Source organism: Labeo rohita, unplaced genomic scaffold, assembly GCF_022985175.1.
Source record: "Labeo rohita strain BAU-BD-2019 unplaced genomic scaffold, IGBB_LRoh.1.0 scaffold_72, whole genome shotgun sequence".
Taxonomy (NCBI): Eukaryota; Metazoa; Chordata; class Actinopteri; order Cypriniformes; family Cyprinidae; genus Labeo; species Labeo rohita.
This window is the reverse complement of record NW_026129656.1, coordinates 32,686-58,146: the sequence shown is the minus strand read 5'-3', so window position 1 is coordinate 58,146 and position 25,461 is coordinate 32,686. Positions and strand designations below refer to the sequence as shown.

General features: G+C 36.4%; 1 protein-coding gene across 3 annotated transcripts; it reads right to left on the bottom strand.

The window, feature by feature from the left end:
• Nucleotides 1-7,603: 7,603 nt before the first annotated feature.
• Nucleotides 7,604-22,959, bottom strand: ccdc142 (coiled-coil domain containing 142). Of its 3 annotated transcripts, none has more exons than XM_051104427.1 (13): nucleotides 22,593-22,959; nucleotides 22,404-22,461; nucleotides 22,203-22,299; nucleotides 19,597-19,660; nucleotides 13,482-15,083; nucleotides 12,610-12,696; nucleotides 12,340-12,501; nucleotides 11,577-11,740; nucleotides 11,266-11,385; nucleotides 10,518-10,632; nucleotides 10,242-10,419; nucleotides 9,934-10,145; nucleotides 7,604-8,184 (listed from the first exon to the last, which is right to left on the bottom strand). In XM_051104427.1, the coding sequence occupies exons 5-13, from the start codon at nucleotides 14,995-14,997 to the stop codon at nucleotides 7,934-7,936; spliced, it is 2,805 nt and encodes a 934-aa protein (XP_050960384.1). In that variant the 5' UTR covers nucleotides 14,998-15,083; nucleotides 19,597-19,660; nucleotides 22,203-22,299; nucleotides 22,404-22,461; nucleotides 22,593-22,959; the 3' UTR covers nucleotides 7,604-7,933. The 3 variants fall into 3 exon arrangements, with proteins under 3 accessions (XP_050960384.1, XP_050960383.1, XP_050960385.1); XM_051104426.1 differs by having other exon boundaries at nucleotides 22,203-22,295; XM_051104428.1 differs by having other exon boundaries at nucleotides 12,340-12,477; nucleotides 22,203-22,295.
• Nucleotides 22,960-25,461: the final 2,502 nt, after the last annotated feature.

Below are 25,461 nucleotides of genomic sequence, written 5' to 3'. Positions count from 1 at the left end.
ACAATATCAACAAAGCATTGCTAACGGTGCTTTTATAAAATAAAGAAAACAAACATGATGCGCTTTCTGTCGTCTCAACAGGAGCGCTTCACAAAAATGAACCAAAACTCGGATACATACCTCACAGACATGATAAATATATCTATATATAAATCAAAAACAAAAACTCTTTCATTATGTAATCTGTAAAGATGCATTTCTCTCTAAAGGTGCGTCCAAAGAGGAGATAGCGAGTGAGGATCGGCAACTTTATCCTTGCGACACTGACTCAGAAAACACTAGTTTATTAACAAATAATTCAAAAATCTCCTTGCTATTTCCCCCCAACACATTCATGGTAATAAATTGAGCCGGTGCTTTGCGGCAAGCTTTAGCCTATTGCGTGCGCTTGAACGCAGAACTGTTCCAGCTGCGCAGAAGGCGCGCTAGCTGCTGCTACTGCTCACAGAGACACTAAACGCCTTCCGAGCCGGTCTCGAAAGTGAAAGCAGAAGTGAAATCTTGCGTTGTTTCCACCAGCGCAGAATTTTTGGTAGATGTCTAAAATATAAAAATAAGGAGAAGCCTAAAACAGGCCCGAAGCCCGGCCCTAGGGGTGTAAAAAAGCCAAGGTCTGTTGGGCTCTGGCTGAAATGCAGGGCTCTAATCAAAATAAAGTGTTACCCAATGAAGTAAGGGCTGTGAAACCCTTTCTTCATCTCGGCTGGGGGAACAGGCTCTATCGCACCTTTTGGTAAGAGGGTTGTGACTTCTGCTTGAAGGACTGCAGCACTCTTGCCTTGAGCTGAGGTAAAGAGAATGCTGCTAAACCTGGGCAGACGCCTCGCGAACTGGATTGTGTAGCCGAGCCGAATTGTGATGATGACGAAGCTTCTTATAGAGACACATTGCATTCGACCGTCCCCCCCCCATGCTGCCCCCTGCTTATGGAACTCCCTTCCCCTTGATATTTGCAACAGCCAATGCTTGGTGACTTTTAAAAAAAACATCTTAAAACATATATTTTTATACAGGCTTTTTTATAATATGTTTATAAAACATATGATCACTATCAGTTGATAAAACAGTCTTTACTGCACTTTATTTTTACATATGGAGTGTTTGTTGTCTGTTTTGTTTTGTGTAGTGATTTGTATTTTTATTTATTATTTTTTGTTTCCTTGTGAGGTGACCTTGGTTGTTTTGAAAGGCACCGTTAAATAAAATGCATTATTATTATTATTATTATTATTATATAAATAAAGGTGACTTGACATTATAAAGAAAGCACTATTCTTTACATTTGTTGAGTGTCTGGCCATCAGAGAAAAACACATGATTTCATCTGACAGCTCAGAAGAATCACTTTCCTGTTCTAAAACTCCCTTAACACAGGCTGATATCTGCTTGTTTATTTTGTAGTTGGTAGATGACCATTGTGTGAGCTCCTTTTGTGGTGGAGATGCTAAAGGATATCTTGCAGGTCACATTATTTGAGGGAGGTTGATGACTCGGTTAGATCTCCATCACCCTCCACTCAAGCGGAGAATATGTCCCCAGCAGAAGTACACTGTTTAGATGGTGATGGGATAGGGAACAGGTGACAGGCTGCTGACAGCCATTTCCTTGAGAGAAGCCTCTATTAGTGCCCCCGTTACCTCTTAACTTGTGTTTGCATTGCTACAGTCAGGTATAAGTAATGGTACTGTCAGCCTAACTATGTCAGTGCATCATCATGTAACATAATCAGAGCTGGTAAGAATCCCTTATACATTTGGTGTATCAGAGAAAGAAGCATTGCATCATTTGTTCTTTAAATAAAACATTTGCATGGTGCACACTTTGCTCAGTACTTCAGTTCTGAAAGACAAAGCAGATGGAACTTTGCGAAGGTAGATTTGTAAATGTATCTTTTCATTTTACATTTACAGTCAACATTAAATGACACACAAACCATTTTTGTCATTTTTTCAAGGAAAACAGGACATTCAATAAGAAAAAAATGACTTCATGGATCATGAAAATTGGGCACTCAAAACTAAAATGGAGGCAGGGTACTGAGTTTGTTGAATTTGTTGTATGAGTTTATTTATTCATTTATTTTACACCCTATCTCATGAGAAAACAACTATTTTAGGAGTTGGTGTTTTTGTATGCCACTGTACAATATGATTTGTATAGAAAAAATACAAATTTAATATAAAAAGGCAAAGCATGAGGATCCACCCCTAAACTTGTAAAGAATTTAAATGAATTAGTCAACAATTTGTGGAAACATAGAACAGTTATAGTTACAAACTGCCATGAGATTAAGAGATTAAGGGAAAAGCAAACAGCACTAATGAAACCGAATCCCTACTGTACCATTTGCTTTGCTTTAATAGTCAGTTAGCACAAGAAACTCTTCTCTGTGGCTTTGGGTGTTTTTAAGAGATACCTGAGGCAGTGATGGCCACAATTCTCTGAGACAGAGCTGAATAATCCAATAATCCTGACAACTTTATAAAGTGCTGAGGTGAAGAGGTTATTCACTTAGTGCACTGGCCAGCTGTAATTTAAAACAACTAGCCCTTAAATTTCTGTCTGTTTTTCCCCCCAACCTTCATGGGTTTCCCTGAGCGAAAGTTTTCAGCAGGACATTACACACTAGAGCAGGCAGCAGATTGTGTGAGATTACGACAACATCCCGGAGCAGCGTCGGCTCTGTAATATCTCCATGTTTGCAGTCATGGCCTGTCACCTCAGCTGACCAGTGGGGACGCCCGGTGGGTCGCGCCCATGCCTCAATCAACTTCAAGTGTTATTAAATAGTGACCTCCATGAAGAAAAGTACAATGTAATGATGGCTTAAACAAACACAATTTATCATCCTCCTCACGCTGACATTACTTTACCCTACCAAACCCAGCCAAGCAGGCACAGTGCAATTGGCTGTGTGGCCAGTCTCTGACCCAAAAAGAGGCTCCCACAATCTTCTGTCCACAGCTCAGCTCTGTCTATTTCCTCAGATAGAAACAAGGATTCAGACTAATTTTTGGCACATATACTATAAAAATATACTATTTAAACTATTATAAATATTTTGAAGATTTTCTAAAAAGTAAGAGTAAACTGGTGATTGGAAACACTGGTGTTTACAAGACAGAAGTGTTACGAAATTCTGCTTACTGTAAGATCCCATAGAAACTTTCTCTTTTACAGTTCCAGACACGCCAGGTCTACAGCATGGAGTTCCTTATTGTTTTTCGTGTAAATATGAACTTTGTCTCAGATAATATCATGTTAATCATATTTCTAATAATATATTAATTTGAATAATTTGAAGCCATCTTGCAAGTTTGCTGAGGTCCCTTAAAGTGGGATCCAGGGGCCTGATTGAAAATCACTGACCTACACACATATAGGAATCTGCTACCACAGAGAAAACATACCATTCTGCCTTCCATAATAGCAAAAAAAAAAAAAAAAAAAAAAAGACAAACTGCTCTTTTTATAACACAAACTTTTGCTACGTCCACTGTGTAGCTGGCGTTTCATAACTTTACTACCATAATCATTACAGGTATAAAAAGTTTGCTTTATCAGTTAACCAATAAAGGCATTGTATTGGTCAGACCCATCAAACAGGTCATTCGGGAAATGATGTGCCAAGTGGATTTTTATGAGTGTATTTTCCAGTGTAGTATATGCTGCGGGTCAATGCTAAGCTGAAGTTGCTTGACACTTCATCTATGGTGCTATGATTTTTTTATAAACACTATTGACTTGGCCTTTATTGATTGGTGTGAATGTATCACACAAATCATTTTGCACCAAATCAATAAAGAAATCTTGTGGAAAATTTATATTAAAAGACCTTTGTTTGCCTAAGTGAGTTTCAGACAGGCTCACTGAATGCTTTGCTGATTAATTGAATTATTTTAAATTTGGGCATGGCAAGCCTATTAAACAATGCATTCTTAAATCATGCACTGCCATGTATGATTGAAATGAGATTTTCAACACAATAAGATGCTGTTAAATAAATCACATATGCGTTTTACGCAGTCAAAGAAAAGGAACATAACTCTTATGCAGCAACGTCTTTCAATCTTTACTTTCAACACTTACTGATGGGTATTCGCCTGCAGTGGTGCCAAATGATTCATGCTTATAAGAACATTTGAGGCTTTACAATTATACACAAACATTACAAAATAGATCTGTACAGAATGGATCTGTACAGACAGTATGGGGGAAATGGAAGTCATCTCTACGTACGACAGTTTTCGATTTCACTAAAATGTGTAATATTCACGCAACATGACAATTTGTGTATCATGGTTAATTTGCAGAGCCTAAAAAGTGCTATGACCAAAACACTGATCTGTTTAAACATACCAACCAGCACGGAACCACAACTCAGGTGATTTTGAGGTGGGACTATATATTTGAATCAAATGTCTTTGATTCAGTCATGTCGAGGAAATGTCTCACTTTAGTGAGCTGAAGGACTGCTGAAGGAGGGCACTTTTATTTTTTGTAACTATCAGTTGATCATTGCTGTTTAATTATGTCAGGTGGATTTTGGAGTAGATAACATGCTGTTATCTCCCAGTGAGAGGGCTAGAAAGGATATCAGAAAGATAATTCCTATTCCAGCACACATGGCTGCTTTTCAAATATTGTAATCCCTCCTAAAAATATTAAATCTTCTGCCAAACTTCTGCAGAAAGTCAAAGAAAGCATGAAATTTTTTTTGAGTCTATATGTTTATATATTTATTTATTTTTTTAATGTGTCTATAACCACAGGTGCATTTACTCTTTAAACAGATAAAGCCAATGATGAAATACATTGGGGGGTTGGGGTAGAGGAGAGGCTCATGGCAATAATAATAGCCCAAAGGGATTAAAAGATCACACGAGTCAAAAGGTGTGTTAAACACCATAAAATACAGAAATGATTAGGTTAGATATACCTCATGCAGCACTCCACACATAATTTAGGGTATGTGCTCTAGTTATAATATGACATTCAGGACAGAGTCATTCCTGTTTTGCAGTGCCTTTTGAACTCCATATATTTACAACAAATATGCAATTTAAGGAAATTTTTGTATAAAAGATAGCAGAAGCTCAAGGACAGACACACTTAGAGCTGCTAAAATTACACCCTTATTATAAAACTGGCTCAGACAGTAACAAAAATTTCTGTGACTTACCTTCAAAGTTTTGCAGTCAAGTGTTCCATTCACAGCCAGTCATTAAAAAAATTGTCCGAATCTGCCCATCCTAAAAAGAAGGCTATGCTTGTTAATGTCTCAAACCTCAAGTCTAATAAAAAATACAGTCTAATCATTATACTGTACATTAACTATCAAAAAAAAATAATAATAATAAAATAAAATCACAATCCATGAAAATTCAATACTAAAAAAGCCATAGAAAATAAATATGTATTCAGATGAGATTCAAAGATTAGGATGGATTAAGTGTACAGGTTTAAAACAGCCAAAAGGAAATCTCAAATGACACAATAAACAATGCATCCGCAAACATTTTTACTACATCCTGAGGGAGTAAATGGCGACAGTAGTACACATGAGCTATTGGAATGGGAAATCGGATGCTCCATTAGCAGCGGATTTATTCAATCAGCTAGCTCACCTCTTAATTAAAGGAACTAATTATGCTATCGAAAGACTTCTTGGCTGGTGGCTCCAAAAGTGGGTTGGCTGGCACGCCATCCTCCTCTTACCTCACTGAAGGTGATGACCTTGTGATAACCCTTGTGTTCATCAGTCAAATTACTGTCCCCAGTAATGGTAATGCCAAAGCACTGGAACACTGGGGCCAACTAATCTGTATTCAAATTACATGCCACCAAACAGTAGGGTGGGCCGTGCAGCCATAACTCAGTCGCCGTGCATGCTGGGGAGGGATCTCAACAATGGCCACAGCCCCCTCCCTGCCAATCAGACATTATCATACATTTCCCAGGTGTGCGACAGGCCTTCTCTGGAGCAAATGATATTGGGAAAATTCATCATAAGCCTCCCTCGCAGCCCTAATGGTCAATTTAAATTAATTACAAGGGCTGCATGGGACGGGTCAGTCTGTGCAGCACTCCTGCACTGAGGTAAAACCACACACAGAAACAGCTGAAGTCGGTGTGTTGCCGTATATTTAGATTACGTTTCTGAATGTATTTAGACTGCTGCTTGCAAACATTGTTTTTGATGTAATATTGTTTAAGGGCCTGTGTTTGCTTTTCGGAAACGGTTGCCACATTTCATCTACTAGCCTCAAGAAAACAACGGTGAGCAACCAAGCTAAAATAAACACCTCATTAACAAAAATAATTAATGATTATAGTCGTAAGTAAATTAGCATAAACTTACGTGCTGTACCAACGTCGGTATTTCTTGTGCCATTTCTTGATATGTATCATGTAATTTTTTCATTAATAAACACCAAATATAGACACTTTAAAAGGTGAACAAGAGGACGGGTGTATTACACAACCTGCATTTATTACAAAAAATTATTTTAATAATCAACCCTACGACGCTCTTACAACTGACGTGTTTAATTCATGATGTTTTGTCACCACCTTTCGGTCATACGAGATATAACCACGCTTTATAATGCTCTAGGACAGGGGTGGCGAACTCCGGTCCTGGAGAGCCGCAGCACTGCAGAGTTCAGCTTCAACCCTAATTAAAACAAACCTGCCTGTTGCTTTCTAGTAACCCTTCAGACATTGATTACCTTGTTCAGGTGCGTTTGATTAGGGTTGAAGCAAAACTATGCAGGGCTGCGGCTCTCCAGGACCGACGTTCGCCACCCCTGCTCTAGGACATACATGCTGGCAGACTGAAACTGAAATTAATAATAACAAAAAAAAAAATTCTTTATGCATGGTATCAGACGTCTGTGACATTTTATGGTGATTGCCTGCTCTTTTAAACATTTCATAATCTCCCATTTCTCAAATATATCGTAAAGAACTTTAAATTTCACAGGAAAATAATGAACAGATTATGTTACCAAGTTCACTGCATGCTCTAAAAAGTCCCTTTTGGAATAAAATAAGCAAATACTTAAGAATTTAGGATTGGATCGTTATTGGAATGATTAACATTTTCTGGTTATATTTTGATTTGTAACTGATGAGGCCTTTTACTTCACCCATCTCAATTCGTGAAATAGTGGTTCAGTGAATATGAAGAATCTTTTTCTTATATGAACTGGCCACCAGAATCCTGAATTTAACCCTACTGAAAGTCTTTAGAATGTGCTGAATACAGCTTTTACAGAGTGGTTAGACTTGCCCATTATCAATACAAGATCTCGGCCAAAAATTAATGCAGCTCTTGATGTATTAAATGCTGTGATGTTGCTCCATGAATGCACAATAAAATCAAAGTTAAAAGCAGTCCAATTAAATATTACAGTAAGCAAGTATAATGTCTATAATGGCTAATAAAAACATTTGCTTCCGTTTTACAATGCAGTTATTATCTGGTCTTGATATTGGGACCTAATAATAGACAATGTGCATTCAGTATGACTTATAAATAAATACATCTGTAATTGAAGTCTTTATCAAACACCACAAATTAATTTGGCAATGAAGAAAATGATTTTAAAATTAAATTTATTTAAATAATTTAACTATTTTCACAATTTATTGAGAAAGGCATCAGTCATATTGTTACAGTTGAAATACATTAGTTACAGTCACAATAAAGAGTTTTTCACAGAAAATATGAATGGTACACATATAGGATTCAGTTTTGATCTGCACATACTACAGGATTTCCTCAAATTATTGCTGTCTGGCAAGAAACCTGAATGGTTTGATTGGCCATTTGATCACATTCTTATTACAAATTCAACAACACATCTGAAAGAACAACAGATCTTTAGGTGGGCCAGTAAACACAGACATAACTGCTTTGGCCACTTGACTATGGTTCAGATTTAGTGAAACAATGCAGCACTGGGAGTTTCCAGCGTGAGCTGCTGTGTATCCGCAGGTCCAGCCATTCCTGCTGAGCCACAGCCAAGTAGGACTCAGGTGGGGTGGAAGACAGCAGCTCAGGGGTCACCGAGCTCTCAGCTTGTGTCAGGGCCTGCTGGCATGCTACCTGTATGTCCATACTCTCCAGATTATTAAGACTCCCTGCTGTCTGATCCATGACCTGTCCACTGCTTGGACCTGAGGAAACACGGAACAAAGGTATTAACATAAAGCTGCTGAAGTCTGTTCACTCCAGACAAAGTCTTATGTGACTCATGTTCTGTTTTATATGAAGTAACCGGTCACAAGTTGAAAACTACTGACTTTATCTTTCTAAGCCTGCTGTTTAGACTTTAATTCTGGCTGACAACAAATAACACATTTCTACAACACTGTTGAGTACCAAAACTTTTGTTTTAGGGTTGATGCAACTATCCTACTGCTAGGTGTCTGTATAAATCCAGAATTATATCAGCCAGCGCAATAAATGACAGCTTGAGGTAAGATGACTCACTATGTCTATGAACAAATTTTTTATATTTTACACTAGCTTAAAGTCAAACGTCTAAAAAGTCTATGGCAGGGTTATTATTATTAATAACTATATATACATAAAAAAAATGTAATAGTTTAGTAATAGTTTTAGTTTCTTGAAATAAAGCTGAAATAAAATAAATAATAGTTAAAGCACTGAAAACAAAATAAAAATAAATACTAGCATTTAAAAAGAACAAAAACTAATAAAAACCAAAAAAAAAAAAAAAAAAAAAAAAAAAAAAAAAAAACAGAGGGGCTCTGCAAATGTCCAAGGCAAGCAGGCCACAGGATGACTTTTAGTATTTTAATTAATAATTTATTATTAAAACATAAACGGTAAATAAAATTCTAAGAATAAACATAAAATGAAGATGTAAATATTGTAGTTATGAAAGTTTTTTTTTTTTTTTTTTTTTTTTTTTTTTTTTTTGCAATCTCTGATTAATGACATTTTCTTCGTTTGTTAAAGGGGTCATGAATTAAGAAAGATTTTTTTTTCCTTGATCTTTTGACACTTGAGAGATCACTGTACTGTAAAGATATCCCTTAAATTTCCAAACTTCCTTGCTAATCCAAAAACAGCTTTTACTGAAACCAAGCTCAGAAAATGACTTCATTTTGTTTCAGATTTTGTCACATTAAGACATCACAGAGAGACAAAAGACAGACTCTGAAGACAATCAGATCAAGGCCCACTTCTATACCTTTGTCTTTGGCCCTACTAAAGAAGTTGAGGAGGAGAAAAGAGCAACACAGGATCACTGCTGGACTAAAAGTAACATTAACTCCCAAAGGATACTGATGCTAGGAAAATGGTTATCTATGTGAATGTCTTAGTAGAGCATTATTTGTTTTTTTGGAACATTTAACTGTGGATTCTTTGGTGTTGATCAGTTGCAGTTTCTGTGCAGGCTTTGCAAACAGATTTTTACTGTAAGATATGGACCTAACACTAATGCTACACCATTTAAGTAACTGTTCATTCTAAAGCCTAATCTGTTGCACTTAACAGTCTGTCATCGGTTACAATGCTCATCGCTGAAAACGTTCATGAGATGGGAGTAGATGTAAATATAATGCCATACTGTAATCAACACTTTTCACAATTAATCTCGATAGCTGTAATAGTAAAAACTTAGACGTAAAAGTTTTCAAGAGACCTCCACATGTAATACTTAATTCATATGCATAGATTGTAGTCAATTACAGCAGTGGGCAGTTACGCTGAACACTCACAGGAGTCATGCCCCTTCCAACAGAGCATTCAAATCAGAGGGCTAAAAGCAGGGTAGGGACAATTTTACGTAATTTGAAGAAAAAAAAAAAAAACAATTAAAAAAACACCATTGTGAAATAATTAAAAACGCAGTTCATGACAGTTTCTTTCAATTTTCATTTGAATGAACTCACAGCAGTGTCTGAAAGGCTCCCAGCTGCGAGAGGGCAGGTAAGGTTTGGCCATAGGCTGCTGAAGTAGGCACACGATTGCATTATCCACCTGATGAAAAACACGTAGTGACAGCAGCTTCTGGTGCAGCTCTTCTGAGAGGCTGTATTCCTCTGAACGAATGAAATTTCGAATCAAGTCGAAGTCCTGCTTCAGCTGCAGAGCCCCCTGAATACTAGTGTGAATGAAAAATTCACATAAATGAACAGTGAAAGTAAGAATGGAACATGAACCACTGCAGTAAGATTATTGCTCCACCATGTTTACTAACCTAAACTTGATCTTCTGTTTGAGGATGTGCTCCATCCAGGCCTCCATGAAAGCCGTCATAGCCTCAGTGAGAGCAGGAATGCGAGCATCATCAGGCAGAGGCTGAACACCCTCCAGCACCTGACCAATCACACTCTGAGCCGCAGAGGCTGCATAATCACTAGGACTGCTGGGCAGCTCTGAAAATAATGTGCAGCATTTTAAACATATTTAGAAAGGATTTAGCAGTCTATAAGCAGACACAACTCACTGTACATATTCATTCATCAGTCTGTACCGGTTTTGTGCTTGATCCTCCAATGCTTTGCTGGTGGCATGGTTTGCTCAAAGATCTCCACAGACATTTTCTTACAGTCTACAGAAAAGGTCCTCAGGACAAGATCAGAGAACGCCTGCAATATCAGACAAACCGAGTAAATCATACTTTATTAAAACGTTATATACTACTGTGATGGCATTACTCCAGTCTTTACTGTTGCATTATCCTTCAGAATTAATTCTAATATGCTGATTTGCTGCTCAAGAAGCATTTCTTATTGTTATATATTATTATGTTGAAAACAGCTGTACTGCTTCAGTGCGAATAGTGAGGAACTCCCTGACCTCTGCTTCATTCCAGTTTGCACATATTTTTTGTTGTGAATGTTGATCTACCTTTAAAACACCCGGTAAATAATTGTCACACAAATAACGTGCATCCATCACTATGACAAACCCTGTTCACACAGGGTTCACACAAGACTGTTCCCAGCAATGTTACTTGGTCCCCATCCCAGGATCGTTCCCGGGATCAATCCCAGGACATGTCTGCGTTCAACACGCTGTGTGAAAAGGGCTTCAGTGTCAATACAGTGAAAGTCAATAGTCACCAAAAACGTTTGGATACCACCATTTTTTCAGAACATCTTCATTTCATCTTCACAGAAAAAGGAAAGTCATACAAGTTCAAAATTACATAAGGGTGAGAAAATTATACCAGAATTTTCTATAGAGCATTCATTTGCTAGAAGGCTAGAATTTCTTACTTGTAGATCTGTAAGTGCCTTAGAGAGTGAGGCTGTCTGCTGAATTATCAAAGGGTGAACGGAATCTCTGCCGGCGGCTTGAGTGAGGTGGACAAGGCCATCCACTGAATCCTTAAGATCCTTAAAACAAAGACAAATAAACGCTAATCAAAATCAGAATATATCCTGCATCAAAAAGATGCATATACATATATATATATATATATATATATATATATATATATATATATATATATATATATATATATATATATGTGTGTATATATATATATGCATGGAGGCATTTAAGTACAGTTTAAAGCTCAGTTTACCTTAAGATCTCCTTGTGTGACCAGCAGGAACTTAGTAAGGGACCAGGAGGCCAAAAACTGGTAGGCTTTACTCATAACCCAGACAGTAGAAGACTGGACAGTTGCAACAGACCTACACAGCAACCCCAGGTGATTTTTCTTGAGGCTCTTGGATCCACTGTCAACTAGTGAAAGGCATCAGACATCTAATTAAGTGCCAGAAGGATGAGGTTATACAATATTATGTATCTTGAACAATGTTCAAACTAGGGATAACAAAAGTACTGGTACTTTATTACAGTAAAGCAAATATTAAAATAATAACATAAAATACAAAATTTATTGTAATTATTATTTAAAACATTATTATTTTTATTATATACTTATTTTACCAAATATAGACTACCATTAAAAAGATTGGGATCAGTACCTTTTTGTTTTGTTTTTTTGTTTTTTTAAATATTTTCATTTAGCAAGGACACATTAAATTGATCAAATGTGACAATAAAGACTTTTACATTACAACAACAACAAAAATAACATATCATGGTTATATTCAGCAGCACTGTTTTCAAAATCGATAATAATAAGAAATGTTTTTTGAGCACCAAATCAGCATATGTCATTTTTGTTATAAATAAATGCAGGTAATACAAGATAAAATTCAAGATACTTCAAAAACATTTAAGCATCAACTTCAAACTTTTCAACAGCAGTGTAGCAGCAACTAATGAAATAATGACAAAGCTATTTTATCATACTGACAATGACTTAAGTGTAGTACCTGAATCTACGTCTGGGGACTGCAGTAGTTGAAGAACAATATGCAGTGGTGGGAAGAGCTGGAGGATGAGATCCATGGTGGTGGTCCTCACTGCACATCTTTCCTGTTTAAATCCTGGGACACACTTCTCTTTTAGCCCTGAGCCCAGCGACAAACACATCACTATAATACAACAGGACACAATCAAAAACCAACTTAATTTCAACCGTCAATCATTTCACTTAATAGTCATTACATCTAAATAGTCCTAATTAGGTTAATATAACTCACTTTCATCCCATTGTGTAAACGCAGCAGTGGATAAAATATAAAAGCAGAAACTGCGCAAATTTCCTTTACATTCTTGTGGGATGAGGTCTACAAAGACAAAAAAAACAAAAAAACAAAAAGGAATGAAAAATAATTGTGATAAAAATCTTGAAAACACCTTTTTCAGAATAAGAAAAATCAGGATCCAAGAAAGAGTTCTTCAGCTTAAAACACTAGAGATGCACAATATACAGCATATGTATATACAATATACTTTCTATGGCAAGTCTGAAAAATATTTAAGAGTTCTGTATATTTCCTACTGTACACTTAAATGTTTTAATACACAAAAACAAGCTTGGAAACTACTTCATATCTGTTACCGACTAAGAAAAAAAACTAATATTTTACATAAAGAAAAGTATTTTTTTGAGATCTTATATATAATTATTTGTAAAGTACATTTGTAAAATACAATTAAAACATCCAATGCCTTTCAAGAGTTTTGGGTCAGTAAGATCTTTTTTCTTTGAAAGAAATTAATACTTTTATTCAGCAAGAATGCATTAAATTGATCAAAAGTTTTAGCAAAGACATTTATAATGTTACAAAAGATTTCTATTTCAAATAAATTATGCTCTTTTTAAACTTTCTTTTCATCAAAGAATCACGGTTTCCACAAAAATATTAAGCAGCACAACAACTGAGCAAACTTTTGAATGTTGGCAACGTACGTCAAGACTATATTTTATGTCAAAAGATACTTTGTTTTACTTTTGATTTTGAGGTGAAATATGATCCAGCTGTTTCTTTGTGAGACTCAACCATTAGCATTACATAGCTTTTTATAAACATTTCACACATTTTTTTTAACCCCACCTGCACATCAGTACCTTCAATATACGAATGTTTGAGCCATGTGGCCAAATGAAGCACCATTTCATCGTTCCACTGGTTGATACTTCCCAGAGTGCTGTTGTATGGCTGATAATGAAATTGTCTTACAACTGCTTTAGCAAATTCCCCCCACAGCAACTTTTTATAATGAGAGAAGAGCTTCATGTATGCATCAGACTTCCTGAAATCCACTGCGGCCACATTGTAGGTCTTGGAGGTCATTCTGGGTCTGTTTAGCAGTCTCTCTTCTCCTTCACTGGCCCCTCTAGAAATCACCACAGTGTCTTTCAAATCAGCTGTCCTGTTTAACAGAGGTTTTTTTGGAATAAGTGGAGCTAAGAGATTTGTTGAGGTCACTAAGACTTGAAAGAGCGCATCGAGACACTCTCTATCTCGAGTGATAAACGAAGAGAACAGAACATTCGAGGACCAGAGGCTGTGAGTAGGCTTTTGGGGCATCTTGAGGGCATCATAAGCAGCTTGAGGTTCAAGTTGTACTGCATGTATGTTTATTGTAGGTGAAGATGAAAGGTCACTATTGGGATTAGGGTGTGCAAAGTGACACTTAAGTTTGTTGGGGTTTTTTGCCATATGGAGGAGGTTACTCTGCTGGGAAGACCATGTGTAAAGTTGTTCAGCTGCTTTCTGAGCTTGACTCTGGGCCAGAATCATCATCAACTGCTCAACTGGGAATGTTTTAGGACCAGTTCTGTTTTGAAGCAAAATAGATCCCAGACGGGGCCAGCATGAGCTAAACATGAACTGTGAGCACCAGGCAGATGTTTTACCCTGGTTCCACTTGTCTTCTATGATCTGGTTGTACAGCTCAATCGCACACAGCAGGTCCACTAAGGCATCTCTGGGCACACGGTCCAGCTGGGCAGCAGCCAAAGCAGAAAGTGCAGTGTGGATGCAGTGCTCCATCAACCACAAGGCCTGGAAGCCCAGCAAGTGTAGAGTTTGCCGCATGGAAGCAAGGGTCTTCACACGGCTGAAAAGAACACAGCGGAGATGGAAGTCAGATCGAGCTTTAGCCCAGAGCAGAGCCCAGTGGTTGATGTGAACCTGCATTTCCTGGCACAAAGCTCTAAGGCTGAGGTTCCATGTGGAGTTGGGCTGTTCATCTACTTGCCCCCTGTCAGCCAAAAGGAGATGTGTCTTCTCCAACACTAAGCGCAGTTGCACCACAAAGCAGGTGGCCACATGTGTGCGATGGCTGTACTCATGGAGGAAGAGCAGCTGAGCTCTGTTATCCATTAGGCGTTGTAGCTGACAGTAATGCTGGGCGAAGGTTGCAGCCTGAGGGTGGTGGTAAAAATCATCTTGCTCAGAGGAATAAAGACTCGTGACAGTGCCAAACAGCTTGCCTCCTGATGCAGGATCATGGAGCATGTGGCATTGAGAGCTGAGGCTCTGTAAAGTTTGCCCAAGGCATTGAATATTTCTGGAGGAACAGGACATGATGCTCTCACTCTCAGAGTCCCAGCTGCCATCTTTGTCCTTCTGCCCCATGAGCCACTTCAGACTGGGGTTAAAACGGTTACGAAACAGAGCCTCTGCCCTCTGGAGAGATTTGGTGAACGGACACTGCTAGAAATCTGAAAGAAAAAAAGAATAAAGAATAAGAATAATAAGAAAAAAAAGTTTCACTGACTAAAACAGGGTTTGCAGAAGTAATTTGTAAGCTACATAACCCTCTGATAATGTTGCTCATCCATCTTTAGAGGTCAAATTAAATATTATTTATGTGATTTTATTTTACATTTATTTTTAATGAGGTTCCCAATTTTTACAACCCAAGTCGAAGGTTAACTGCTAAGAAAATAAATATGTGATGTGATGTGATCTAGGAAAACCCAACACATGGTGAAATTTTACCTTTTTTAGGTTTTAATACCATATGAAAGCTGGATTCAAGCGCTTTCCAAAACTATTTTTATTTTGCTTTAACGTAACAAAAGTTATGGCCATCTTACGTTGGCTGATAGCTATGATTTTCAGGAATGGAATTTTAAGAAAAACGGGTTTAAAGTGAGCAGGTTTCACTTTCACTTAACGGGTTTAACGAGAGCTGTCTGTCACAAACAGACTAACGTTACTTTGAAGAGAACAGTTTTCAGTTGTTTATCATGGGCATCTCTGAACTTTTGATCACCTCTTATATGTTTAGATAGCACGGATAGCATAACTTGTAGTTTACATTTAAAAAAGCGAGCGCAACTGTTGAACAAGTGAATTTTGCCAAGATATTTTCAGAAATGATAGACTATATGTTATAGAATAATAATTTAATGAAAACATAATTGACAAAAAATTTGACATTCAACCTATTTTTCGAATTTACAGAAAACGTCGTATCAGATTTGGTCTAAATTAAGCTATGCCTTAGAAGAGGTCTGAAAGTTTAGCATAAAATATGGATTTACAGTAATAATGATAACATATTTCCAAGACTGTCCATTGGCCCAGACTCCAGCATCCCTCTGTCCAATGTGTCCTCAAATTTTTTTTTAATGCTGAGCAAGGTTTTCTCTCTTGGGTGGACATTTCGGCCACCAGGGCAAAAACATTCCGGACCTGTACAGCAAACACACAAAAAAGTGTGGAACTCCTAACTTTAATGTGCTATTTATATTTGATTTGACCCTTGATGTAACTAAATGATGCACATTTTAGGTTACCTGAGAAAACATTTTTTTACTGTGCTGTGTTACCAAGACATCAAAATCTTTTTTTTTTTTTTTTTTTTTTTTTTTTAATCTCACACAGTTAAATTCTTCATAATAATATAATAATGAAAAAATGAAGCAGATATTGCTTAAAAAAATTCTCTTTTTGAGGTCAATTATTTATTAGGTTTATAATAATATAATATAATATAATAAACATAATTAATATATAATATAATACAAAAATAAACTGAAGCATTTAAACTGCGATCTGTAACCTAAATATTTTCAGAAAACATGAATATGTGAATTCTTAGATAGCTGTCTAAACATCCCTATGTAATAGTTTGCATCATTTAGCACATTATTTCTTCACACACAGCTTAGAGGAAACATTGCCTCCATCCCTTCACTACATAGGAAAACCGGTTGGGAAAATTAATGAATGGCTGAATATACTTCTACTAAGAAAAAAAAAATGTTTGTTTGATCAGTTTTCTCTTAGTAAAGGCCTAACTACAGATTTTAAAACACTAGCCCCTGGTTTCAAAGACAAGGCTTAAGCTTAGTCCTAGACTAAAATGTAGGTCTGAGGTCTTTCAACTGAAAGAAACTGACTGATCTTAAAATATATAAGTGCCTTTATTGTGTCTTAAGATCCACACCAGTAATGTTTTTTTTCCCAAGGCAAGTTTGTATGTTTATATGTCCTATTTGAACTATGACCTAATCCTAGTTTAGGCTAAGCCCTGTCTGTGAAATTGGGCCTAGGTATCATTCACTTGTAGACTTTGTATATGGATACAGAGGAAAACCTGGCATGATACACTAAATGAATTAAGACTTTCAAACACTACCAGACTTTACCTTCAAACTCACACAGAAATATGTGCCTTATTACTAGGAGATGACAAATAAAAAAATAATATGGGCCAGATTTACTAAACGGGGCAAATTAGCATGAGAGCGCAATTCAGAAACAGCGCCAATAAATGTGGAATTGCGGGTAATTTACTGACAACGTGTAACGTCCATTTACTGACGTGTAAATCCAAGTGATGCTCAGAGTATAATTTTTTTTTATCCACATTAATTTTACACTTGTTTAGTAAAAAATGTTGCTTTGTTTCATAATTACAGTACATGTTTTTCATTATTTACCTCAAAAGAATGGAAGTGAAATTTGACAACATGCCCCGTAGGTGGGGTACATTGTAACATGTGAGGGGCACATTATAACATTACCATACGACAGCTTAAAATGCCTGATCTAATGAAAAAGAAAATATACCAGACAAACTAAAATATTTTGTCAATAAAATTATTAACTTTTTCAAATGAATTAATTGCGTGTGTAAGATGCCATAAATTTGGTTATGCTATCATGTGTGGAAATACTTAAACCACGCACTACAATTAGCCCTGCATTAGTTTGTGCCCTGCGCTCCCCTACCAAGCGCAGCGCAAAATAGCGTAGTCGCAAATAAAGAATATAGAAATAAAGAAGCCACAGTACGTTGAAAAGAACTGGTGCCCAAAAATTGAAGGGTTGTGAGAAGTTGATAGACCTGGTATTGCGTGACTCCTCCTAATTGGGGGTTCTAATTTGTCTTTATTTCTTAAAGCAAATTAAAAATAACATGGCTTGGCAAACGATATGTTCAGATAATGTGTTCTCCTCTTCCTGGCAACACCAATTGCAGCCATTTCAAGCACAAGATAGTTTGACATGCTTTTTTGGGATTAAATAATGGTGTAAATACCAGTAATTTGACGAACACAAATGTTAGTAAATTGCGTTGCGTGATTCATTCATAATCTCCCATAAATGTTGCGTCTGAAAGGGAAACTCCTACAAATGCATATTCAATAAGGTCAGGCGCAAAAATGACACAGAATGGTGTACATACTTTGCATCCAGCAGATACTCTCCAAAATGGCACTACGGTGACGTGGAGGAGACAAATTATTGAATAAAAATGTTGTTTTTTTTTCTTTGCATACAAAAAGTATTTTCGTTGCTTCATAAAATTTAGATTTAAAATTGATTAAAATTTATTTAGTATGCAAATTTAGTACAATTTATTTTTACGATGTCTTTCATACTTTTCTGGGTCTTGACAATGGTATTTAACTGGCAGTCAATGGGACAGTCAAAAGTCTCACGGTTTTCATCCAAAATATCTTAAATTGTGTTCCAAAGTCAAACAAAGCTTTTACAGGTTTGGACCGACATGGGGGTAAGTGATTAATGACAACTTTTTCATTTTGGGGTGGAGTAACCCTTTAAGATAATACATTAAAATAATATGGTAAGACACACCACTTTGCAATATCAAGCAGAAAAACAAGCTGTTTTGTACAATAGCTGAATGTGATGAGACCAGAAACCAGACCCATAAAATTTACAAATGGCCGAGCTCACTCTTACAGCAAAAATTAGGTGGATAAGATTTTTCTCTTGGCAATTTGATTATTGTAGAAAATAAGCTCTGTGACCAACAAAAGTTTCTGATTCTTGCATGTTTTGTTCGTGAAATTATCTTTGCAAATTGCAAGACAACTCTTATGAAATATAAAACAAGTCTGGTGTCCTGGTGGCCTGTATACAGTAGTCACTTAGACATGTGCCTAATATAATTAGACATGTGCCGGTATTCTGTAATGCAATACATGACAATAATAAATATGCACAATATTGTTATCATAGGTACTCCAAAATACTATAAAAAATGATTTATAACAAATTATTCAGATTTTTTTAAAGGCATTTTAAGAATACATTTCCCATAAACTGGTTAAAACGCACAACACTGCTGTACGCTGCATCACAGCATATACATAAACCCAAACAGAAAATAAAAGTTACTGAATAAGGATGTGTCCTTTTCTGTTCCCTAAACTCCTGAAATATTGGTATCTCATATTTTAGAGCAGTCAGTGCAATTTGGGAAAGAAGTCAATTCAATCTGTGTGTGTGTTTGTGTGAGAATATTCAGATGTAATCCTTTTTGTAATCGTTCACATTTTCAGTAATTTATAAAACAGTAATTTAATTACTTTTTTTCTCAGTAACTGTAACAGATTACAGTTAAATGTATTTTGTAATTAAGTTACATAACTCTGTTACATGTAATTAGTTACTACCCAACACGAGTATTACTGATTTATTTTATGTTGTAGAGTGAAAGATGAAAAGATATTGAACTTGTGTTAACCACAGACCTTGTTTTAGACATTTAACCAAAAACCTATTCAAAAAGCCCAATGAGTTTGGGACAATGGAACCAGAAGTGCACAAATTGTAATTTATTCCCACTATTACTCATTCCGACAGCACACAATCAGCTGAGTGATAATGAGTCATGACCTCTACACTCAAGTGATATCTATTTATGTAGCAATACTGTTCATAATGTTCAAGGCTAAACACCACACTTACCATCATATTTGTAATTTGAAATATATTCCTCGGGAAGTATCTCTGTACAGTCACTTGGCTTCCTCTGCGGAAAACACACACACAAACAAACAAAAAATGATCAGCAAAAAAAAATAAAAAAAATGTATACATGATTGAGGACACCTCAACTCCACATTTCTAATTCTAGAAAGACTGAAAGAAATTTATTTTAAAGTTGACTGATGTGCAGTGACAATAAGAAGAATGGGAAATTATATACATCATTTAAGCAATACACAGGTGTGTATGAAAGTACTGGGTCTCACCTGTCCATTATTAGAATACTGATTTTCAGGACTGTCACCAACAGAACTGTCTGTTTTTTATGTTCAGAAATGTCAGAATACAAGTAAATGCTGAAACTTCAAAGTTACTGACTTCTCCTGATCCTGTTCATTAATTTTACCATATGCACTCTAATATAAACTGACATTAACGGTCAAACATTTGAATGATCTTAATTTTTAAACTTTTGATTAAAAGGCTTTAGGCCTACAGGCCTACAGGCTTGAACTCTGTTATTTATTCATTTTTAATGGTTACATTTTATTTCAAAGTAATATTAATTAACAACTAAGAATGGCACATATCATAGTTTCATGTTGCGATAATTGCTAAAGCTTTTATCACAGTATATGGCATTATCACATTATTGAAATTTAGTTGCAAAAAATTGTTGTCTTAATACTGTACAACAGATCTTTTTTTTTCTAACAAAAAAACCTGAACATTTAAATACAATAAAGCAATATACAAAAATGTATACAGTAAACAAATCTTTCGAACAAACTAAAGTGCAAAGGAATTATAAAGAACAACAGGTAGCACTTTACAATAAGGTCTCATTAGTTAACCTTAATTAATGCATTAACATTAACAAAGAGCAATAGCTACATTTGCTACAGAAGTTGTTTTATTTATTTATTTTTAATGTTAGTTCGGGTTCATTAAATAATACAGTTATAGTTACGTTTGATTTCAATAACGTGCTATTAAATGTTGAAATGAACTAAAAATTAATGAATATTTTGAAGAATTTTTCACTGGCAGTTTATGTTAACTAATGAATTAACTAATGTTAACTAATGGAACTAAGGTAAAGTGTGACAGAATAATAAAGAATCAAAACGTTTTTAAACAAAATCGAGTGCATTTTGTTGTCCAGATTAAAATTTGTTTGAAAATAAATAGCCTATTAAGTTAAGTATTTGGTGCTGTGATGAACACTGTAGCAAATACAAAAATCTGTATGGCTGTTTAATGGCTATTGAAATCCTGTTCAGAAACAGAAAGCAGCGCAGCTGCTTTGTTTACAGGGTTAACAGGGTAACGACTGCATTTCTGCTGTTCCAGCAGAAGCACCATATTCTGTCAGACTGACAGTGCATTCTAAATGTGATATATCACCCTCCGAAGGGCACTTCGGAGTGAAAACAATCATGGCCACCATAACAAGGACAGTATAAAAATTAAGCATTATCTTAGCAAAATTTATCTTGTTTAATGGATAAGTTAGACTGGAGCATGATGGAAAAGCAGCAAAAAGTATATATCTCCTCCTATACTTTTTGGTCATTACCCCCATGTGTGGTCTTTCATAGGTTTCATAGACTTTACAATTATTCCAAAATGTAGGGAAAGAAAAACAGTAATAATGAAGCATGAGTACACTACTGTTCAAAAGTTTGGGGTCAATACGTTTTTGTTTTTTTTTTAAGGAATTTTTTAAAGAAAAGAAAGGTCAAATTAAATTAAATCAGTATCACTTTTGTTTGTGAATTTTGACTTAATGGTGGGCTGAGTGCATGGTAACCATTTTATAAAATCAATGAGCCATGTGGTTGACAGTGAATTTAGAACACCTAGAAGGCAGCATTAGGGACAACATTAAGCAGGGGATCTGGGGGACTTTCACATTATTAAAAGAACTTACTTTTGATCATTCTTAAAAAAAAAAAAAAAAAAAACATGTGAAAAAAGATGTTTCCTGAGCTCCACATCAGTATATTTGTATGATTACTGAAGGATCGTGTCACACTGGAGTAATGGCTGCTAAAAAATTCAGCATTGCCATCACAGGAATCCACCTTTTTCATACGTCCCATGACGTCATTAACACTGAGCGATAATCATTTGTTTTAGTATTTTTGAATGGAAAAAAGGGAAGTGCCTTATATAGTTTAAAACGCAGATTCACTGGGAAAAGGGTGGATAAATTACATTTTAAAAGCTATTAAAATTGAAACGTTATTTCAAATTGTAAGAAATCATATTTTTTTATTATACTTTGATCAAACAAATGTACCCCTGGTGAGCTTATGCCACTTTCAAAAGCATTATTAAAAAAATCTTACCAACCCCAAACACACTGTAGTATAAGTGTGTCCAAATGTTTGATGTAACAATCAATAGTCAACAAGAAAATGTATAAAAGTCACTAATCTACAATAGAGAAAATTTCATTTTGGCAAGTAACAAATATTAAGCCTGTTAACATTAATAAAGCTGGCATTAGTGACACTGTGCCACTATCCTGTTTTAAAAACAAGTCACAGGACAAAAAGTTTAAAAGGTGAACGTGGCACCTGCTTGTGTGTGTGTCTTTGTTTTGATGTCAGTCTGTCCCTCCTGAGATCCGCCTGATGAGTAAGCCATTTCCACCTCTAAACTATTACATCCTTCCTCAACAGGCACATCATAGAACAAATCAAAAACACATCAGAAAGAACATGATATGGACAGTAGCACAATTATATTGTTATCAAAATTATAGTAAAACAGTTTACCTGTTCACGTCAAAGGAAAAGTAGGCTTTAGAGGTTTCATCTCTACTACGAGTCTAGTCTATGAAATAAAATGACAAATAAATAACAATTAGCAGAATAATGTTTTACAATACTGCTTTGCTAAATACAAATAATCTTTATTTATAAATAACATTACACGTGACAACACAACACAAGGTTGAGACTTACCTGTCATTGTAACCATATGAAAATGTCGTGATTTAATCCAGTGTTTTAGTTTAACGTCTATTCCTGTGTCTGTATCCTCCGTCATTTTACACTAATGCTAACAGGCTAACTGTTGTTAACTAGCCAGTACACAACTAGCGCTCGGGAATATCCCGCTAATAGTAACATCTTCCAAACAGTCACTCATCAGCGTACATGACAGACCTTCAGTTCAAAACCTATTATAGGAAGACGCCTATTTTGAGGGGAAACTTGGCGGCAACAGGCTATTTAATCCTCAGTTAAGCACATATACCGGAATTAGCATAGCATGAGGAGAACAGAGCCAATAAGAAAAGAGAACTCTGGCTGTGTCTCAATACTTAGTGAAGCCTAACGTTGCTTATCATACTTAGGTAACATATGGGGATATTTATTCAACAAACTGGGGCGACATTTTTCAGAACCGAGGCTGAAGATCTGAAATTTTAGAGGTGTTATTTTTCAAACGTTATTAAAAATAAATTGATAAAATAATTAAATGTTACGAATTATTTCTGTTTGAAAAAATACTTTATGATATCCCGACGTATAGTTCGTCATTACATTTAGCAGACCCTTTTATCCAAGAGCAATAACATGTAAGTGCACGTAACATTTAATTTTAATTACGATTTAATTGTTACTGTGCGTTCACACCGCCGCCAGCGATAGCGTCAAAATTCGCTCTGGCCGCTCTGCCAACAACGCTGTAGAAAGATTCGTTGACGCTCTGACGATCGAACGCTTGGTCTTGTATTTAAAGCGGCCGCAAAGCAAACAAGCATGTTGATCTTGTGCAGACTGACCACAAGATTTTTTTTAAAAAGCGAAAGTAAGAAATTGAATGGAATTGTAGTTACATGCAGTGGTGTAGTGATGCCTGGAGAAGTGGGTATATGCATTAGTTATACACATGTATATATTCAAGCTTTTAACTTACTGACATCTGGACGCGACTCTCCGCAATCCCTGACATGAACAGGCAGCATGTGGGGTGGAGGAGGACTGAGCGGGCGCGGGCGCGGGCGCAGCAGGCTCAACACCGGCGTCTTTACTGGGTGTTTTCAGCGAATACTTGGATTTATTCACATATGACTGGATGTGCTGGACTGTCATGATTTTGGCTAATGCAGGACACTAGCTTACTGAATGATGCGCATCAGAGGGGATTTCAAAGGTATACGCACAGCCGACTGATAAAATGGATATATGCCATATAGCTGCGTGTACCCTCCACTACGCCACATGTTTGCTAACAAAATAAACCAATTAACTATACAGCCACTGTCTGTATATATTTAAGCCTAATGACATTTATCATTATTTTTTTTCTCTATTGACAATACCACCGGGGAGACCAGCTATAGAACACTTTTGTTTTTACTTGCAGAAAAAAATAGGCAGAGGTGACTGCTTTTATTTTAAAATATGTGACATACACCTCGTCTCCATCAGATGTCACAACACCTATTTTTCGTTTAATCCAACATGTGTAGATATGTCAGAAATATTTTTCAGCAGCGACACTGTTTTGCATGCTCTGGCACTAAAGTTAGCATATGCAATTCTCGCTTATTTACCTAAAATATATAACGTTAATGCACATCAGGAACATCAACAATCTCAGACACCTTGGTCCACGCATCATTTTGCTTGGGAACGAATGTGGTCGGAACCAAAGTTTTACAGGACTGCGTTCTCTGGAATCCTCTCAAGTGGTGGACTTCTACATTCCGATTGGTTGCCGCCGAACCCAAGTACTGCTCACTGCAGAGCCGAATGGCCTCCAGCTCCCCCTCTCTGGAGGTGCAGCTCCACCTCCGTGTGAACTAATAGGTGGAGTTAGGGTTAGGATAGGGTAAGGGGTAGGGTTAGGGTGTGATTAGGTGTCTATCTCCACCCATTACCTCCAGCGAGGGGGAGCTAGAGCTCCAGCTCCTCCCATTTGGCTACAATGCATTAAGGCGGCTTTCACACCGAACGCGGAAAGCGCTGCGCTGGCCGCTGGGTTCAGTGCAGCCCTTCAGAGCGCAGCGGTTCATTTGAACAACTAATTTGAACTTTGTCCGCTGCGTGCGCTTTGGTCGAGGCAGAAACAAGCAGTCCTCAGGCGGCAGAAGCAATTGAAAGGAATGGGTTCCATAGCACAGCGCTTTCCGCATTCGGTGTGAAAGCCGCTTCGTGCGCAATCCTTTATCATTACTCCAACTAATAAGACAGACAAGACAGTCAAGCTGCATCAATGACGAATTGTCAGACTACAGTGGGTTCACAGCTGAACAACAGAACTACAGATGCATGAGTTAGCCGGTTAGCAAGACATGTGCAGGGTTGTTACACAACATGACATACACAACTACATATTTTGAAGGATCGCAAGAAAATACTATCTTTGTAGATTCATCTTTTGGAAGTGAATATAAAACAATTTTACTCACAGCATAGGATACAGCATCCTCTGTATAATGTACCTGTAAATTTCTATGTGATGTAAGTTACACCACATGGAAATTTTACTGTTTGTGGGCGGGCAAGTTGTTCGCGACGTAGAACGTGGGCGGACATTATGCAAATGTATTACTTCGTGACGTATGGCCACTGATTTTTTTTTTTTTATTATTATTATTTTTTTATTATTCAAGAAAAAAGATTGAACATTACAAAAACATTAACAAGTAAATCCAGATATACAAAATATTAAGCAATCTTATACAGTAAAACAGAGTTTTAAAGGGAGAGAAACAAAATGGATAAAAAATAAATAACAAATAAAAGATAAAATAAAATAAAATAAAATAAACAACAAAAAAATATTTATATATAAACATAAAATAAAACAAAAAACATT

Bases quoted from the DNA above. Each gene is read 5' to 3' on its own strand.
- ccdc142 (XM_051104427.1), bottom strand. From the start codon at position 14,997: ATGGGGCAGAAGGACAAAGATGGCAGCTGGGACTCTGAGAGTGAGAGC. The intron at 11,386-11,576 runs GTAAACTGAGCT...CTTTGTTTTAAG, and splicing joins TCACACAAGGAGATCTTAAG to GATCTTAAGGATTCAGTGGA. The intron at 8,185-9,933 runs GTGAGTTCATTC...GTGTTTCCTCAG, and splicing joins GGAGCCTTTCAGACACTGCT to GTCCAAGCAGTGGACAGGTC.